The sequence below is a fragment of the Corvus moneduloides genome, chromosome 17, assembly GCF_009650955.1.
Source record: "Corvus moneduloides isolate bCorMon1 chromosome 17, bCorMon1.pri, whole genome shotgun sequence".
Lineage (NCBI taxonomy): Eukaryota > Metazoa > Chordata > Aves > Passeriformes > Corvidae > Corvus > Corvus moneduloides.
The window spans coordinates 5,553,380-5,572,784 of NC_045492.1; the positions used below are offsets into that span (position 1 = coordinate 5,553,380).

General features: G+C 56.7%; 1 protein-coding gene across 4 annotated transcripts in view; it reads left to right on the forward strand.

Annotated features, from left to right (window-relative positions):
* The first annotated feature begins 5,105 nt into the window (after positions 1 to 5,105).
* PLCG1 (phospholipase C gamma 1) overlaps positions 5,106 to 19,405 on the forward strand; it is a 43,087-nt gene continuing 28,787 nt past the window's right edge. For 2 of the 4 annotated variants that reach the window (XM_032127443.1, XM_032127445.1), the window contains exon 1: positions 5,106 to 5,371. In XM_032127443.1, the coding sequence (XP_031983334.1) occupies positions 5,170 to 5,371 (202 nt within the window). In that variant the 5' untranslated portion in view covers positions 5,106 to 5,169. The remainder of the gene's footprint in view (positions 5,372 to 19,405) is intronic. The other 2 variants (XM_032127444.1, XM_032127446.1) reach the window with 1 other exon arrangement.

Genomic DNA, 19,405 nt, shown 5'->3' on the forward strand with positions numbered 1-19,405 from the left:
AGCCCTGGACGTGAGGCCCCTGTGGTCCCTGGGCTGAGGGAGATGGTGGGGTGCAATTTCTGTTCCCAGCAGGAATTCCCTGAAGGATGTGGCCCATCCCTGCCTTGCTGTGGTTGTGCTGCACCCTCTCTGGTGGTCACTGTGGGTTTCCATGCAGGTGCAGCTCAGCATCAGTTTGCTTTGTCCTGGGAAAAAGCAGAGAGCAGGAGCAGGCGGAGGCAGTGACACCGGAGCTGCTCTTCCTGGCCTGGTTTCTCTGCTGCCTTTTATTGACCCCCAGCCCTCTTACACGGAGGAGGAGAGAGGGAGAGCAGCTCCTTCCCCTTCATGGCTGGGAAGGGCAGGAGGCTGGGCAAGGACACAGGTGATGAGGCTGATGGATGCATTCTCCTCCCTGGCACTGGGAGCAGCCCTGGCCTGGTGTTGTTGGGGGCTGTGAAGCAGACACAAGCCCTGGCTGCTCTGCAAGCACCTCCCTGTGACCCCAGAGCTCTGGTGGGCTCCCAGACCCCCGAGGGCAGCTATGGGGTCAGGCTCAGCCAGCTGAGGAGCCTCTGGGCAGCCAGCCCCGAGCGGGGCTTCCTGCTGCCTGCTGTGATCTTCCAGGCACTTTGTTGTGGCTGCACAAACTTGGAGCTTGGCAGGAGTTGCCGTTTGCTCTCTGGGGCATTTCCAAGGTGCAGCAGCGAAAATGCCAGCAGAGAGGGAAAAGGGCTCATTGTGCTCCCGACCTGCCCGTGCCTGAACAATGCAGCCTGTAAAAATATCCTTTCTATTTATACAGCCCTCCTTCCCGCCTGCAGTCCTGGCCCAGTTATCCCGTATCTTACAAATTCCCATCTCTTACACCACTGAACAGGGAATTGTTGAGTGCAGTGGGGAGGGATGTACTCCCACAGAGGGGATCCCCCACCCCAGCATCGCTGCTGGCAGATCCACCTTCTCCCTGGGCATGGTGGGGTGCTCTGGCTAGGCTGGGGGATCCGTGCTCTGCCTGGAAGTGCAAGGCCAGGCTGATGTCCGAGGTTGGAGGGTGCTGTGCCTCTCTGTCAGTGAGAAGGAGAAGGATGGTGGTGCAAAACCAGCCCCTGAAACTGCACCCAGCACTGGGGAGCACAGGCTCTGTCCCGGGCAGGGAGCTCAGGAGGGTTTAATCTGTGGTTTTGCCTATGGCACAGCAAGGTGAGGACCACACACCCCACACTTTCCATAGAGAATTCCCAGACCCCACTGACTCACTGTGCAAACAAGAGATGGCCACAAACGCGCCACATCCTGTCCTGCATCCCACCGCTGCCACGCCTGTGCTCGCCTGCCCCAGTGCCACCACCCCACTTTGGCTTTCCAGTCCCACAACGGGGCCTGTGTTTGGCAGCCAGGGAAACTGAAGCACCAGTGTCATGACCGGTGGAGAGGGCAAAATGTATGTAGGTTTGAACCAGATCTTGTGCATCGCAAGCCCATGGCCAGGGCCTGGCTGCCAAGGGGAGGTGCAAACCCTGCAGGATGCAGCCCCATCCCCCTTGAAGTCTTACAGGATTCCAGAGCTGAAAATTGAAACCAGGTGAATTCGATATTAAAAATGTGTGCGCTCCCCGCGCAGCACTGAGGAGTGGGGACAGGGACCCCGGAGCTGCCGTGGGTTTCTCACCAGCTGCTTGTTGTCATCCAGAGGGACCCTGCAGTGCGTGGAAGGGGCAGAGGCTGCGGGGGGAGGCAGCCCGCGGGCACGGCTTTGCCCGGCTCCTCGGCACGCGGCCGGCACCGCGCCAGCATCCGCGGCAGCTCCGCAGCCCCGGGCGGCTCTGCTTTCCATCCCCGGCACGGCGCTGCTTTCCATCCCCGGCACGGCGCTGCTTTCCATCCCCGGCACGGTGCTGCGCTGTGTCTGCCAACACCCACCCGGGCAGCAGGCAGCTCCGCGCCGCCTTCCCTCAGGGCTCTCCGGATCCTGCTCCCCGCAGCACCAGGGGAGCTCTTCTGCCCTGGTGATTTTCTCAGCCCGTGGGCTGCTGGTGTCTTTACCCACCCCAGGCAGCGCAGAGCGGGCAGGAATGGATAAATAACCCGGAGAGGGGCATCTCTCCCGGGGATTGCACCACTCGTTCGGATGAGGATTGGGCACCTTGTCTCAATGCGTGATTCCCGGGGCAGGAGGGGGATGATCCCATCCGTTCCCAGACAGTGGTGTCAGAGGGATGCTGGGCTGCAGGGACCCCCCACACTTGTCTGTAGCGTGGCCTCAAGAGTGCTGTGTCCCTGGATTTTGCTCCCCAGACCTCGATTATGCCTGGGTCTGTCCTTAAGCCCGAGGTCACCTGGCCTTTCCTGGTGGGAGGATGCAGCTGCTCCATGAATCCTGCAGGATATGGGGGATGGCATCCCGTGTTTCGGAACTGTGAAGGGGGAGGTGCTGGGGCCACTCAGAGGGGAAAATCCCCCTTTTCCCAGAGGTGTTTGCAAGGGCAGACTGCAGAACCCCCAGGCTTCCACAGCCACGTGATGAGCACAACCCAGGGAATTTCTTCAAAAGCAAAACAGGAATATAATGAAAGGGTGGGGGTGATTATTCGCAGCCTGGCTGGTACAGGAGCTGGGACCACCAAATGGGGCTGTCAGGCAGCAGGCACACAAAGGCTGTCAAATTTCCTGTGCTGTCAAATTAAACAGTGAAAATCCTTGGCGTGCAGCATCTTAGACAGAGAGTCATAATGCAGGGCTGAAAGGTGATCACTCAAACTTGGAAAATAAAAAATATCCATTGCAAACAGCTCATTGTAAACCACATCCTCCTCGTGCTGGCCCCAGCCACCCTGAGCTCCAGAGCTGAGGACACACCTTGCCAGGTGCTCTCCATCAGCACAAACAGGCAGTGTTTGGGAGAGAGGGGGTCACCTTTCCTGCTTCTTCGATGGCCACACTCCCCAGGTTTTGCCCGCCCTCAAAAACAAGGGTGTGCCCATAATGCTCAGCTATTTTAAGACCACTGGGAGCCGGCTGCTTCCTGCCGGTCCCAAGCAAGGCCATTACACAAGCCAGGAGCAACTTCCCCGGCGGCCAGTGCAGCTCACCCCAGAGAGAATGAGGCCCAGAGTGCTGTGCCAACGCCAAGGACAGGCTCCAGTGGCACTGGCTCAGCCGAGCACATCCCCAGCATCCTTACAGTGCTGTCGTACACTGCCCATTTCCACTGGGGCAGGTTTGGGCTCTTACTCCAGTGTGCCTGTCCTTGCCCGTTTGATGCCCAGATGCTGGGTGGGATCCTAAACAACCTCCTAGGGCTCCTACTGTGTGTGCTGGGGAATGTCCCTTTGGAGGCAGATGAAGCAGTAGGACAGAGGGACATGCTCACATGTGGGATCCACTCAGGGATGGGCCCCTCACTTAGACTGTGACGTCCTTCCCAGTCCCAGCCATGAGCTGGGGGGGTGAGATAAGGACTGCTGAGCACAGGCTGCCTTGCCATGGGCCTGTGGACACGTGCGTATGTATGTGTGTGTATTCACAGAATCATTAAGTTTGGAAGAAAGGAAAAAATCACAGGATCATTGAAGTTGGAAAAGTCCTCTGAGATCATCAAGTCCAACAATTAACCCATATTTTCACATCCATCCATCCATCCATCCATACACACCCCCACATATATATATATATGTGCATTTATAGGCTGTACATTGCCTCCAACCTGTCCCTTTCCCTGCTCTCCTGCAGCAGAGATGTGCTCAACTTGGGCAGACTGTCACTGGCCAGGTTGGGGGACACACTGGCCACTGGACCCAGGACATTGTGCCCAGCCTGAGACAGCCTGAGCACCCAGTGTGTCCTGGCATGCCCTGATGGAGAGGGGGGCAAGGGGAAGAAGGTCAGTGGCACACAGAAAGGGAAATTGCAGGCTTTAACCACATTAATGGAGCAAACTGCACTGAAACGCATCCCAATTCAACCACTTATCCCCTCGCTAACCCTGCTTTTGTGTGGTCTCTAACCCTGTTTTTTTGTGGGGCCGGAGAGCAGCTGGAGAGCTTCCAGTGACCCCCGGCTCCCTACACGTCCCCCAGGGGCAGGATGCCACAGGCCACCCTGCAAGCCCCATCCTGCTTTCCATGCCAGCACAGATCCAGCTGGGATCTGTGTGGCAGAAACAACAAACGCAGACCTGGCTTCATCAGGGAGCCACACCATGGTGCCAGCGGCAGCCACACGGAGGGGTCTGTCCCCAGGAAAAGCCACCGTGGGATGCAGTGTCGGGACCCCACATGTGCCATGCCAGGATCCCACGCAAACCCTGCTGTGGGTGCCGGGGCCCCGAGGTGTCCTGTGCTGTGGGGTGTGTGGCACATGGGGTACCTATGGGGCGCAGGGTGGTCTCCCAGGCGTTCCATGGGGTGCAGAGTCCCCCGCTCCCCCAGGCGTGCCGTGGTGTGGAGGGTCGCGCGGTGCCCAGGCGGGCTGGGTGGCCTGTGGCACTGGCATCCCGCACCACGCCAGGGCTCCGCCTGCCCCGCTGCCCCGCGGGCCGCTCGGTGGGGATGCTCCGGCCCCCGAACCCCCCGGCCGGCAGCACCGGGGTGCGTGTCCCCCCTCGGGGATGCTCCGGCCCCCGAGCCCCCCGGCCGGCAGCACCGGGGTGCGTGTCCCCCCTCGGGGATGCTCCGGCCCCCGAGCCCCCCGGCCGGCAGCACCGGGGTGCGTGTCCCCCCTCGGGGATGCTCTGGCCCCCGAACCCCCCGGCCGGCAGCACCGGGGTGCGTGCCCCCCCTCGGGGATGCTCTGGCCCCCGAACCCCCCGGCCGGCAGCACCGGGGTGCGTGCCCCCCCTCGGGGATGCTCCGGCCCCCGAGCCCCCCGGCCGGCAGCACCGGGGTGCGTGTCCCCCCTCGGGGATGCTCCGGCCCCCGAGCCCCCCGGCCGGCAGCACCGGGGTGCGTGTCCCCCCCGCGGACCCCCCGCGCTGCGCGCCCCGCTCCCGCCTCCGCGCCGGGATCGCTCCGCCCCTTCCCCTCCCTCCTCCCTCCTCCTTCCTCGCTCCTCCTCCTCCTCCTTCTCCTCCTTCTCCCTCGCCTCCTCCTCCTCCTCCTCCTCCTCCTCCTGCTCTGCTCCCCTCCCGCGGCGGCGGCGCGGGGCGCGGCGGGGCTCGGGCGCTCCCGCTCCCCTTTGTTCGCTGCGCCGATGGCGGCCGGGCCGGGCGGCGGCCCCGGGGCCCCCAGCGAGGCGGAGGCGGCGCAGCTCTGCCGCAGCCTGGAGGTGGGCACCGTCATGACCCTCTTCTACTCCAAAAAGTCGCAGCGACCCGAGCGGAAAACTTTCCAGGTGAAGCTGGAGACGCGGCAGGTCACCTGGAGCCGCGGCTCCGAGAAGGTCGAGGGGGCCGGTGAGTGCGCGGCGGGGGGACCCCGGCGGAGAGGGGCGGCAGAGGGGCTGCGCTCCTTCGGGCGGGGGTGCGGGGCCGGAGCCCTCCCGGGAGCCGCCGTTCGGGGAGCGCCGGGGGCTGGGTGGCGAGGAGGAAGGGGAAAAAATGAAAAATAATGAACCCCCAGGCTGTCCGTGCCCGGCATTTCCCCGCGAGCAGCCTGGGGGGCGGAGGGGGGTCCGGGTCCCAGCGCGGGGCCGGCCCCGACCACCCTGTGCACGGGGGATGCGCGGGCTGGTGCCGCCACTGCCGCCGCCCAGCGCCGCCTCCCAACTTTCCGCATCCCTGTTCGGCACCAAACTTCCCCTGGGATAAACGAGGTGTTTTCCCGGGTGGTGCCTTGGCGAGCAGCACCTAAGGGCCGTAGGGAGCCTCAGAAGGAGGCAGGATTAGTGTGAGCCCTTTCGCGGTTGCACGTCGGAGCAACAGATGAGACCAGACGGAAAACGCAAAGAGTAGGAAAACCAACCCAGAATGTTGTACTGTAGTTCCGTCCTCTTCCCCGTTGCCCTCTGCATATCAGCCAGAGGGTTATGGCACAGGGTCAGGCGAGTGCTGCTGTAACAGCACCGGTTCCTGTGCTGGATGGGGACGAGGAGGACAGAGGAAAGGATGCATAGGAAACCTGAGTGTCAAACCACAAAGATGTGTGGGAGCAGGGTGAGATCTGGCATGCCCTGCACTCTTATCCTCGGTGTTGGTTTCCCAGGTTCTTTTAAATTATCTTTCCCACCCCTGTGTGCACCAGTACGAGGCCAGGGTCTCTGTCCTGTGCTGGACGTGAGAAAAAGGGGATGTGCACGAAGGCCAGGTGGTGGGAGAGCTGGTGCTGGCTGTGGCACTGGCCTTCCCCATGCTGAGGGATGCAACTGAGGCCCAGCAAGGCCAGGGAGGAGTGGTCATCTCTCCTGGCAAGTGCTGCTGGCCCAGGGTGGAAAGGTGGGATGCTGTCAGTACCAGGGGCTCAGATGAGGAAAGGGCATGGTGGCCGCATCTCTGGCAGGTCCACAAAATGCCACAAAATGGGGCTTTGGTTTGCCCTAAGACCCTTCGAGTCCTCTACCTTCTGCCTTGTGGTGTCTCCAAGCAAGTCTGGAGGGAGCCTTGGGCTCTTTTAGCATCATGAGAATGTGAAGCTCCCCCATCTCTTTCCCAGAATAGCCTCTGGGAGTGATGAGGCAGTGTGAGAGGGAGGAGAGAGCAGCACTCTATTGACCCTGGGATTAAGTTGTTCTTAAACTAAGGCACAGCAAACACTGGTTTTGCTGGGGAGACTCTGGTCTTGGGCAGAGCCTACAGACCACGTGTGCCCATGATGGGACAGAGGTCCCCACTGGTGTCTGCACAGGTGATTGTTCCTGGGGACAGACCTAGGTGTACCCCTGTAACCTGCGACCTTCACTTGGGGGAAGTCTAGAGAACTTTAGCTTCTGTACCAGAACTGTGGGCGTAACGATGCTAAAGCCATGGCTGCAAGGAATTATTGTGCTGTGCAGACATCCAAGAGCAGACCAGTGAAAGCAAAGAGAGTGTCCCAGGGACTGAGATGATCATGTTTCTTTTAATGTCACGGTGGAAAATTCCTTGGGGCTTCTCTACTGTGCCACAGGCGAGTTGTCTGGCTGGTGGGTTCGGGCTCTGGGCTCTCCAGGTGCCTCCCAACGCTCACGTGTGACCCTCCCAAGGGGCGAGGTGGGCTTCGCTGGACACAGAGGACATCAGACTGAAGAGCTGCTGTATCTTCAGCCCCATCTCTCTGATGCTGGATGCTTCCCCCATGGCCTCCTCTCTCACCTGAGCATCTCGCCCTGTCCTCGGTCCCCTCCTCTGGTGTCACCCAGCACCCTGAGCTCGCAGGGCTGAGGAGCAGAGCTTTGCTTTAACACTTCCTGGACAGAACTGTGGGAGCTCCAGGTGGAAATATCAGCCTGTGTACACAAATAGTGACTGGGTTTCTAGGCAGGCAAGGCAGAGCCACGGGATCGATGGCCAGCAGTACTAGGTTCTTGGCCAGCTTCCCTATTTTTATCTGGATGTGCTTTCTGGGCAGAAAAAGGATGCCTGGGAAAAGCCAGGTGTGTGACAGCTCCTGGCAAACACACCAATTCCCCTCCTGGCTCATCCCCTTGAGGCCAACATTGACATGGCCATGGTGGGAACCAGAGGGGGAAGTAATCTGGAGCTGAGCTCATCACTTCCAGTGCAGGGTAGTTCCAGCCGTGAGCAACGACTGATCCAGTACTACCCATGAAGACAAGCCATGCCAGCATCAGGAGCAGTAGGTTGGGGCTGGTAGGAAGGTTGGATTTTGCTTTTAATGGTGGTACTGGTTTGGCCCCAGCTTGCACTGTGAGAGTAGCCAGCTGTCAGGAGGTGAGATGTTCCTTCCCATGGAACAGCATCCCCACCAAACAATGTCTGGGGGCCTACAAGTTAAAGACTGCTATGTTCATGGATTGGTAATGGATGTTCTTGTGTTTCTCTAGAGCTGGAGACCACCAGGGAGCTTTAGACCACCCTGGATATGAGTTAATTGTCTAAGTAGGAATGATTCTGGGGTTTTGTCCATTTCAGAACAGGTGAATATCCACAGTATATCACATACTGTGGAGGTTTTGGGCTCAGGGCATGCCTATGTGGATGGCCATGTCTTGGAGAGGTTTGTCTCCATGGACACCAAGTATAGATGATCTGTACTCCTGTCTCTGCTCCTGGTGGGTTGTGCAGAAAGGAGATGTGTATTTGTCCCAGGGAGGGGTGGGCAAAGATGGGGGACCTGGCTCCATGCCTGACAGTGTTGGGGAGAGCACAGCCCCCGTTGCTGCAGCTTGGGAAGCTCCTGTTGCATGGTGGGCAGTGCACGAAGGGACAAAGGGTCAGCTGGCTCATCTGCAGGTGGCCTCAAGCACGTGGGTTAAAGCTGCAGTGTGCCAGGAGGAGAGGGCTCTGGGCACAGCCACTGCCATCGTGCCTTGGTGTGGTGCTGCTGATTTCACAGCTTTGCCATCACTGTCAGAGGTGTCTCAGAGCCGCTGCTGCCCCAGGATCTGCGGGGGCTGGTCTGTCAGTACTTCTGATCTCTGCTGAACTCTGGGGGCTTGCAACAGGCAACCAGTTCTTTGCCTTAAAAACAATGTTTGGGTGGTGCTTGGCTTTCTGTGCACAGATGTGGAGCTTAGAGGGGAGCAGAGCCTGAGCAGGCTGAAAGTCACCCCAGTGCTGGAGAGAGGTCCAGGGAACCCCTGTCCCTTGTGCCTGTGGTGCCTCAACAGCATGGGGCTGTCATTCTGAGTTCCCTCACCCTGCCACGCTGCCCTGCCCAGAGGTGATGTGCCACCCTTTATTTCAAGTTACTTACTGAAGCAAGCAGAGTCTGACTAACCTCTGCAAGGAACTTTTGGCACTTAAGGACAAAGGCTTCTGTGTGCTTCAGCATCTCCTAACAGCAGGGAGGTTGGACCAGGGAGATGCTGGCTGGGGAGGAGCCTGTGTAGATGTGGCACCTGGGGACATGGTGTGGACCTGGCAGTGCTGGGTTAATGGTTGGACTGGATGGTCTTAGAGGACTTTTCCAACCCTAATGATTCTGTGATTCTGTGAAAGGTTGAGTGGCATCACCACGTGTGCTGTAGATGGACAGGTAACCAGCCGGCCTCACTGGCCACCATGAAGCTGCCCAGCTTTGCCTGCCCGTGAGCCGGGAGGTGCTGGGGGACCACGAGCGAGGAGCCCTTGCTGGTGTGAGAGCCCTCTCCTCATCCCCTGCCTTGTGTAGGGCTTTGTGAGCGCTGCATAAAGAGTGACCTTGTGTGCTGACTGTCACTGTGTGTGTCCCCCACGTCTGCCCTCCGTGAGCAGCTCCGGCTGGGCAGCGGGCAGAGCAGGGCCTGCAGCCAGCTGGGCTGCCACAGGAAGAGCCTCTTCTCTTGGACAGGACCCTGCTCTTCGCTGAGCTCTTCAGCTCACTCCAGAGTGCTGAGAATCTCTGTGAGCTGAGGGCTGGGAGGAGGGGGAAGCTCTCCTGGGCAGGAAGCCTTTCCCTTTCCAAAGCAGTTGCTTTCTTCTGCTGTAACTTTTTCAAAACTGTGCAAAATGCAATCCTGGTTTGTGCCAACAAAAAAAAAAAAAAGAAAAGAAAAAGGCGTTTTTTTTCAATTAATACTTGTTTTTATCCATAGGGTTCCAGCTAGGTTTAATTACCAATGCATTGCTTTCTTGCTAATCAACTCTGCAGAGGGCCTGGCTGCCACAATAGGAAGAGTGCTAATAATTTTCTATTCTTTTTGTTAATCACCCAGAGCAAAGTAGAGCTAATCTCTCAAGTCAGTTGTCTTTTATGGTTTTTTTTTTCCTAAACTTCCTGTGTTAACTGATTCTTTATTTTTAATAAAAAAGGGTCTTGCATTCTTACCTTCATATGCTGGGGGCTTATAGGCCAGCTTCAAATTAAACTGTTTGCCTTGAAACACGTCAGAAAATTCAGAGAGTTTGCTCAGAGAGTGAGCTGAAAATTTGGAGCAGATGTTTGTTTTATAGGAGAGAGAGAGGAGAAAAAAAACTACCTCAAAAAAACCCTGGTTGCATTCTTGCTTTCAGTGAAATGAGCTCAGTCCCTTGGAGGTGGAGAAAAGCCATTGCCTGTGTGAAAGAAAAGAAATGAGCTGTAAAATATTAATGCAAAGTGGCTCTGAAGTGTGGCTCGTACTCGCCTCAGCCGTTTCAAGCACCAGCCTCTTTCATTAGTCCACTGGGGCACAGCGTTTTCTTTCTTAATTATGTTTTTTTTGGGGCCGTTGGCTTAAGCTGAGGAGCTTGGAGCTCTTAAGAAGCGAGCAAGCCAGAAATGGTTTTCAAGGATGAAATAACTTCAGAGTGGGCTCCTCTTGGGGTGCAGGATGGCTTCTGCACTGGAGGGTCCCCTCCTGCTCCACCACCCACGGATGCAGGATGCTGCCCCTGCTGTGGGCAGGAATGGAGGAGGGAACTCACCTTGAGGTGCCTGGAGCAGGGGGCTGCAGAATGGCCGGGGTGGGAAGGGGGGAGCGTGGCTTGTGACTGTCAGAGTGGTTGAAGCTTCCCTTGCTGACACTCTGCCGTGGGAGTTTCTCGAGGGCAGGTTTTTTGTGTTGTTACCAGTCCCCTTCCTGCTTACGATGGGCATTTGTGCTACACACAAAGCAAGTGAGCTCTGCTCTGCCTTCACCTCCAAACTGAAACAGCCTCTCCCCTCACTTCACATCCCTTTGTCATCCCAGTTTTATTCTTGGTAGCATCTTCCAGGAGGAGCAGGTTAAAAGACCCCTGCTCTTGCAGTAAGATGCATTACCTCCTCCTTTGGCATCTCAAAAGCTTCTCTGCAACCTGGGGAGCAGCTGGAAGTTGGCTGGCTGGGAGGGCAGTGTTTCCTCTAGTACCTGCACCCACGTCATCCGTCCATCTGGTTGCTTTCTCTGCCAGTCAGCCACGTGGAAGGAATTGGCTTGTGGGGTTCAAGCCCACTAATTAGAATGTGCTGGAGAGGTTTTGCATAGTGTTGGACTGATTATTTCTCAACTACATCAAGGGCCTGAGTTTTTCAGGGCTTGGCTTTCTCCTCGCCTGTTGGCTGGACACCATGTGTGGCGACAGGAGCACCTGAGTGAGCTGGATCTGAACATCTGGCCTTGCAGAGAGCGTGCAAAGAGGTGCCACGCTCAGCTCCGTCACCTGGCACAGTTCTGTTGTGGGATTTCGTACAGGACTTTAACGTGCCCCATCTCCAAGCTGAGGGGCTGAGCCAGCAGTTGCCCAACCCCGTCTGTGATCTCTCTGCTGCTCTGTTTGAGCTGCCTTGGCTGCACAGCGTCGATGGCCATCCTTATCTCAAAGCATTTGCTCGGCTCCGTTATCTGATGGCAGTGGCTGCACTGTGAACATCCCCAGGACATGCCGACTGTCAGCTGTGCCCGTGGCCTGTCCCCCTGTGAGCAGGCCTGTGACCTCCTGCATATCTTACAGATTGCAGTCACAGGAGGAAGGGCTCTGCAGCCTCGGCAGGAGTCAGGGCTAAAGTCCCCAGCCCTGAGCAGTCCTGAGGTCCCAGTCCCCAAGTGCTGCTTGTGGCAGAGCAGGCTCGGCCACTGAGTTGCTCAGGAGTGCAGACTTTGTGTAAATTTTGTGTTCCTGGGAACCTGGGCACTGCTCTTGGGCTGGGACCTTCCCCTCCAGAGAGCACTGGGGCTGTTGTGTCCCTTTGGAACTGACCCAGATCAAACCAGTGTGCCTGGCCAGGATGTAAAACTTGGCAACACTTGGAATGGAGCAGGAGCTCTCAGAACAGACCCTCAGTTGTGACTTGCCTTACAGTTTTGGCTACATCACACAAACTTCTCGAGTTGCAGACTTATTGATGAGCTGCAGCAGCTCAGCCCATGGATGGCAACTTCAGAAGCTGCTGGAAGTGGAGCATGTTTGACTGCGTGTCCAACTTCTCTGTCTCTGCCAAAGTGGGGTCCTGCTGGAGTTGGCTTGACAGACATTTCATGCTGAGCATCTCATCCAGGCCATGGGACTGAATGGCAGGAGCTGTGAGCTCTCTTCCACATGAGCCTGTGATTGCTGTCCTGCAGGACTGTGGGAATACCCCAGCACTACACTGGTGCTGGGCTGTGGTCTGGTAGTGACTGGCCGACAGTGACAGTCTGTGCTTTATGCAGGGTCAGCCAAGAGCTGGGCTGGTAGTTTTGGGCTCAGAGGTGTGTGACACTGGCTCTAGGAGCTGTGTGGCCTGGCAGGGCTGCAGCCAGCCCCTGTGCTGTGTCCCTGCTCCCAAGCTGTTGCAGGTTTGGTGAGACCCAGTGTAAAGCTCACAGCGAAGGAGGGTGTGGGGAGTCCAGGAAGAACTTGCAGCGTGTGGTGAGGAGGTGTGGGCCTTTGAGCACAGAAAACCCGAGCAGCTCTGAGTTTAAAACCCACTGTCTGAACCTAAAAGGAAATGTCTGAAGTCAGTGGAGAAGACTTTTTACTTTTCTAGTGTTCTCTGAGGTTTAAGGGCAGTAGAAATCAGAAAATTTTGAAGCTCTTACAATGCTTTTGAAAAGTTCCCCCCCACATCCTCCCTTCTTCCCCTTGGCCAAACAGGCTTGGAGAGTGGATGGTGGACGATGATGCTGGAGTAGAGCAACTGCAGGGATACCTGTCTAGAGAAGGATAAAAGGAGACGGGTCTGAGTATCCAACAGATGTACAGCAGCTGTATGGAGAGAGCTGTGTGGTGCCTGACATCTGGGGATGCTCACAGAAACCTGTGTCTGTCCCAGCAAACCTGTGAGCTCACTTGGTCATGGTGTTTGCTGCTGCTGGCTGTGCTGCTGGGGTCCCATATGAGATCAGTTTAACATCTATCACAACCCCTGCCAGTGACTGTATCCTGCTTGCACGGGGGTGGGTAGGTGATCTCATGGCTTTTCCCTGCTCATCTGTTCCGCCAAGCGTGGTTTCGCTGCCGGAGGTGTTACATCAGACAGTGGTGGGAGGGTATCTTCCAGACTGGGGAGAGCCCTTAGGAAGGGACATGGTGACAGGAGCCATTCCTAAAGGGACTCTGTAGTGCTGGAAAAAGCTGTCCTTCTAAATGGTTTTAATCTTTCAGTTTTGAGTATTCCTATTTTGCACAAAGTGCTGTTTTACATGGAAAAAGCTTGACTCCAATGAGAAACTTCCTCATTTCTGGGAATTTTCAGCCTTTCTGAAGATCCCCCAGCACTCGGAACTCTAGGCCAGGGCTGTCTGCTTCTGATCTGCCAGGCTCATCCCTCCTGTCCCAGGTGTCCATATCTCTGAGCACCTTGCTGCCTCTTGATCTGTCCTTGTCATCTATTGAACACCTTGATACGCTGGATGGCAGGAGGATTTGGGATTGTGGAGCACCCTGAGCACCCAAACAGCCACGGGCTGGTGTTTCTAGCAGAAGCTGGCCACTCTAAATCTGTACAAGTCAGAGCTTTAGGATGCTGCCAGCCCATACTCTGAAAGTCTTTGTGATTTTTCAAACTACTTTTTAGCTCGAGCTCTGCTGTCCCTGTGGTCTCGTGGCTCTTTAGCCTGATTTGGAATGGGGCGTCCTGAACTTGGCTGGCTGGGGAGCTGTGGAAAGCCTTCTAGAGTCTGGGGTGGACCTCTCCCTTGTTTTCATTTGCAGCTCCTCCCTTCTATTTGCAAACATTTGTGGTTCTGAGGTTTTGGTCAGTGCCCTCTTGTACTGTCAGTAGGGTGCCCTAGAGCGTTCCTGGCTGCCCAAGCCAGGCAAACCCATGGTGCTGGTTTAAAGTCTTCCCAGGGAAGGTCATGGTCTGGCACATGATCTCCTGTGATGTGGGATGCTGTGCTGAGCTGTTTGCCCACTGGCTTTAAGGACACAATGGCCAAAAGCCACAGCAGAAGGGGCAGGACTGTGACTCACAGGTCGTGTTTTCTCCCCAACCCATTACAAATGCATTTCTTTTCTTTTTCTTGGAATATTACTCTTTTTTTTTTCCTGCCTTGACATATGGAATCCCAGACCTGTGCTGCCTTGTGTTTGGAGCTCACCCCTTTATCCATGTGGGGTGTGCAGGATTCCTGCCTTCCCAGTCATGGACCTTCAGGAAGTGACCTACTGACTGAATTGTCTTAGGGACAAGGGTTGCCTTTTCTGCTAGCTCCAAACTCCCTCCCTCAGGAGCTGGATGTGGGGTGTGTCCCCTCCTGCCCTGCCGGGATCCCAGTGCCTGGAGGGATGGCTGCAGGAGGGCCACTGTGCTCTGGGTGACGCACAGCGATGCTGTGGCTGCTCTGCTGCCTCCTGACTCCAGGAGCTGTTCCAACTGTCCTCCTCTCCATCTCTGCTGGAGCTCCTCTGATTCCCTCTATGGCATCCTGTGCTCCTCTCCTCCTGGGATTGCCCCGTGCAGAGCCCCATCCTGCTCCCTTTGAGCATCACCCCGTGGTAGGGCCAGGCCAAGCAGGGCTGGAAATCGCCACATCAAGGAAGGCTGTCACTGCAGGCTGTGCTCCGCAGGGACGCTGGGTAGAACAGCTGCTTGAGAGTCTTTTTCCTGTTTACTTGCTCCCAGAAGTGCTGATGGTGTGGTGATTAAGGGACATCCCCCCTGCATGTGCTGGTGCATCCTTCATCCCTCCTCCTCCTCCTCCTCCTCACCTCCGGGGGTGTAATCCTCAGCTCAGGTCAGATAACAGGGCTGGCTGCAGGTGGGGGCTTGGCCGTGTTGGGAGCAGGGAATGTCCGAGAGGACTTTCACCCCCTTGGCTCCCTGCCCTGGAAATCTGCGCCCCATAGATCTGCTTCCCAGCTGGCAGGAGGTGGGGCAGGGACTGGCTGGGTTTGTTTGCTGAGCATTTGGACACTGCCTGTCAAGGTCCTCCTTGGTGTGAGGCTCTCGTGCCCCTGGGCTCATCAGAGCAGGACACAGAGCCTGCTGCCTTGTCTCTCCAAGCTCCTGTGCTTGGGTACTTGTCCCTTAGACATCACTCATCCACCTCTGGCTCCTCTTGCCAGGATTCCAGGGCACTCTGGATACCCCCCTTCTCTCCTGAGCTTGTAGTCCTTGTCCTGTTAAGTCCTTGTCCCTGCCAGCTCACAGCCCTCCTCAGCTTCAGAAAACCCAAAAGCTGTGTCCCTGGCTCCAGAGCAGGCCCCAAGCAGTGCCGGGGCAGTGGGGAGTTGGCTCTGCTTGTCTCTGTGTCCCAGCAAAGCGGCAGAAATTGATTTTTGTTGGGTTTTTTTTCTCTTCCACATCTCACACGTCCTGTAGTGCCTTGTGTCAGCCTGTTCTCAAGGTCTTGCTGCTGGTTGGAGTATTGCCCCTGTAATCCCCAGCAGCTCTGGCTCTGGGGCACATCACCTCTAGAGGTGAGGGCATGAAATTTTTGGAGCATTGATACATCAGGTTTGATATGAACCATGGAGCAGGTTGGAGTACAAGCAGGAAGAGGTCTCCAGTTCTGGGAGGTCATTTAAAAAAAAAACAATCCCAGGTGGTTTCACACCATCACCATGAGCTTCTGCTTCTCCCCCATAAACTGAAAATGCTGTTGCCTGCCGGGGCAGTGTGTGGCTTGGATAGTGTCTGCTCAGTGCCTGGACATCTTCAGTGGATGGTGCTGTAAGGAGGTGCCCTTGGCTGGTTATCCCCCAAAATCTTGCCTTGGCGTTGGCAGGTGAAGCCAGCCCAGGGGAGTCCCATTGTGGTTAGTGCCGGTAAAGCAAATCTGGTGGAAAGGGAAGGGAGAGTCACTGTTTCCATTTCCAGCCACGTTGGGACAGGTTTGATTTCACCAGCAGCTGCTCTGGTTCATGTTGGGGTGGGTGGAAGGGACTCTCGCGGAGAATCCAGGGAGGAAGGAGGTGCCAGGAGGAGGTGCCTCCTGCATTTATTGGTTGAGCTGGTCCTGCCCTTGGGCCTCTCCACACACAGTTGGCACGGAGGCAGATCGAGGGGAGGGCACACATCTGGAGTCACATCTGTGCTCTGGCAAATACTCAACCCTGCCAGTCTCAGAACAGCTTTTGAGTTGAGCACGGGGTAGGAAGAGGTCAGGCTGTTGTGGTGACCTCGAACAGCTCAGCAGCAGATGGGATCTTTATCCAATCCTTCTCTTCCCAACATGTCCCTCACACTGCAGAGTTCAAGCCCTGGTAGGGACAGGGACAAGCCACTTCTCTTGCCCACTGAGGGTCCTGGCCTACAGGCACCTCTGTTGTTAAATCGCTGTCACGGAAACGTGATTGCCTCGTCTGGTGGGACGGATGAAAACTGAGTCACAGCATCTGAACATGGCTGACATTTGCTGCCACTGTGACAAATCTTTTCTGTCCTTTGGTTTTCACTCCTTGCCTTTGTGCCCTGTCCTGGGGACAGTGTGTGGTCTCTCTTGTCTCCAGTTGCTTTGTGACAGGGCATAATCCCTGGGCATGAAAGTTGAGAAGGCACCTTTGTTGGGTGCAGAAATCCCCAAAATGCTCCAAGGAGAGCTTCCTGCTCTCCTGTCCTGTTGGACACTCGGGTCCCCAGATCCACCTCTGCCAGGGCTTCCTCACTGGCCCTGGCAGGCTCCCGGCTGTCAGGCTGTGAGCTGGTGAGCTGTGCATTTGGAACTGCTGGGTTGCCATATCTGCCCTTCTGTCCTGCTTGGTCCCATCCCCTTCCCCTGACTGGCAGGGAGCACTCTGGCTGGCTGAGAGCCTGGGGACATCAGTGACCCTCTAAGGTCCAGGAGAGGGATGCAGAGATGTTGCACAGAAGGGCTCCCTGTTCAGCCCTTCCATGAAGGACACCTGCTCAGAGAGCGGCTTCCTTGAGCCTCTCACCCCGTTCCATGCTGAGACACAGCATGTTTTGGTGCCTCCTCGATCTGTCCCTGTCCACCCGTGGATCTCCTTACAGCTGTACAGAGATCAGCTTCCCTGGAGGGAGGAAGAGTGGCAGAGGCAGGAGCTGTGCTCACAGATCTTCATCCCATCCTCCCTCCGGTTCATTCTGCTCCTTTAAGGTCATTGCATTTCTCTCCCAGGCAGGGCTGAGGGGGATGGAACCCGCGATGCTGTGCAGAATAAAGGTCACCTTGGGGGTGGATTGTGGAGCCTTTCCTAAACAGGCTGTCCAGAGCACCAGTGCTGAGCTTCCCCTTTCCAGATGAGTCAGTGGAACTTTGTGCCTCTCAGACAGAGCGATGACTGAAGGGTCTCTCCGCTGGCTGCCACCAGCCTGATTTCATCTGGGACAGGGACACCAACATCTTCAGAGCAGCATCTGTGCAAGCAAGATCTGGGGCTTTGCCTCAGCTGGAGCAGCTCTGCCTCTCTTTGGGGTGGAGATGTGCTCCCATGTCCTGTGTGGTGACAGTGCAACAAGTCCAGGGCTCTCACAGGTGCCAGCCTTGTGTGTGGGAGTGGGTACAAGCAGCAGCCCTGGATGCCCGTCTTGGGATTTGGTATAAAACCCCACAGCTTCACAAAGACAAAATTTCCATGGAGGACAAGAGGGATCCCCAGTGCATTCCAGAAGGAGGATTGCTGGAGCCCTTGCCTGGCATCTGCCATCTGCTGCCTGTCTCCTTGAGCTCCCCACCACTGCCTGTGGGCAGAGGCTGTGAGGTAGCAGCATCCTGCTTCACTCACTTGGAGGATCAGCTTTGGTTTTTTACCCATATTTTCTTGCAGCTGAGGGGGAGCGGGAGAGATGTGCTGACGATAACAGGTCAGGCAGCTGCCAGCCCACAGCTGCCTCTGGTTCTCACATCAAGAGGATGTTCAAGAGCTCTTGAAGGCCACCTGTGTGAGGCTGATGCTGGCAAGGCTGCCTGGGAAGAGGCCATCATGCCCTGTAGAAGCAATGTCTGTCCCTCTGTCTCCCTGTTCCAGCCCCTAAGGTGGGATATGTGTGGGGTGGAGGAGGGAAAGTTTCTTCCTCACATCCTCTCCTCCAGCCCGCAGAGCGATGCAGCAGAGCAGCATCTCCTAATCTCCGGGCTCATCTCCTGTAGCTTCCTCTGCAGGTGATAAGGATTTTGGAGGGGGGACAGGGGAGGGAGGAACAGGAGCTCAGAAGCCACAGCACATGTGACTGGGGGGGCACAGCAGAGGCAGTGGCAGGCAGAGGCTCAGGCAGGAAGCCCCGGTGCCCACAGAGCAGCCAGCACATCCCCGTGTGCCCTGCGTGGGCTGCACAGGGCCGCCACTGCTGCCCAGGTGCCACTTCCCAGGTGGTGTTTAAGCTCTCTGCCAGATCCACTCATTCCATGTTGAATGACGGGGATTGTTGAGAGGTGAGCCAGGATCTGAGTTGGGATCCAGGCTAGCCCCAGTCACCCTGGCTAATCAGGAGCTCCCCGTGTCCCATCTCCAGCCCACTGAGCTGTTTTTTCCCCCAGCATCTCCTCTCCCAAGGTGCTTTCTGCATGGATGTTGCTGGCTCTGGGGTAGTGCTATTGAGACAGTTGCTTCATAGCAAAATCCAGTGGCTTGGAGCAAAAATCCAGTTTGCTGATGCAGGTGAGATGAAGTACCTTGTTAGAACAACCTGAGACACAGCTGAGCTGAGTCTGGAGGGGAAAATAACTTTCCATCTTTTCCTGAGGCAGAAGTACCACCTGCATGTTGTAGCAACAAGAGCAGTGGGATCCAGTGGCCCCCTGGGCACCAGGATGGCTCCTCCATGGGACAGCAAGGGAAGTGACAGAACATTTTACAGGGATTTTGGTGCCTAACTCAAAGGCCTTTTTAGTTCATAGGGGGTGAGGGATGCACTGGGGCACAGGGTGCTGCTGGTTTGGTGATTGTTGGCCTCTGTGGATGCCTCAGCCATGCTCTCTGCCCTCTGAAAAACCAGTTAAGGTCAAATGAGAGGCCTCAGCTGGTTTCTTGTTGTCCTGTCTGGATAAGCCATCTGTTAATGGCACTGGCTCTTCCTCTGGAAACCCGATAGCCGATGCTGAGCAGCGCGGGGGGGTGCGGTAACCTCATCTCTGAGCAGGGATGTCAAATTCACCATTCCTCTGTCTGCTTTAGGCTTGTCGATGAAGGGAAGCTTGTGGGCTTGAGAGGTTGAGCTGTTACCACTCTGAACACCAATACTAATGTGAGATGCACTCCTAATTGGTTGGACTGACTGCTTGGCTTCTTGCGAAGGGGTACAAAGGGCAGGACCCCACTTTTTGCGCTCATTACGGGTGCGACACGGAGCCACCTCAGTTTCTACCCTGCAGCCGAATCCCAGCTCAGGTGGTTGCCATCTGCCCCATTCCTCCCGCAGCCCGGCCCGGGGATGGGGCTGTGCAGGGACAAACCCGGGGCTCGGCAGGTGGATGGGGCTCGATAAACAGCGAAGGGCAGGCGACGGGCTCCAGACTGCGAGGTGCTGAGGGCTCTGGCCCCCGGCCAGAGAAGCACTTAGAGCTCTCCCGGCCGTTCCCGAGCTCACGGGGGAGTTCTGGTGGGGTTTTTGTTGTTCTTGCAGGC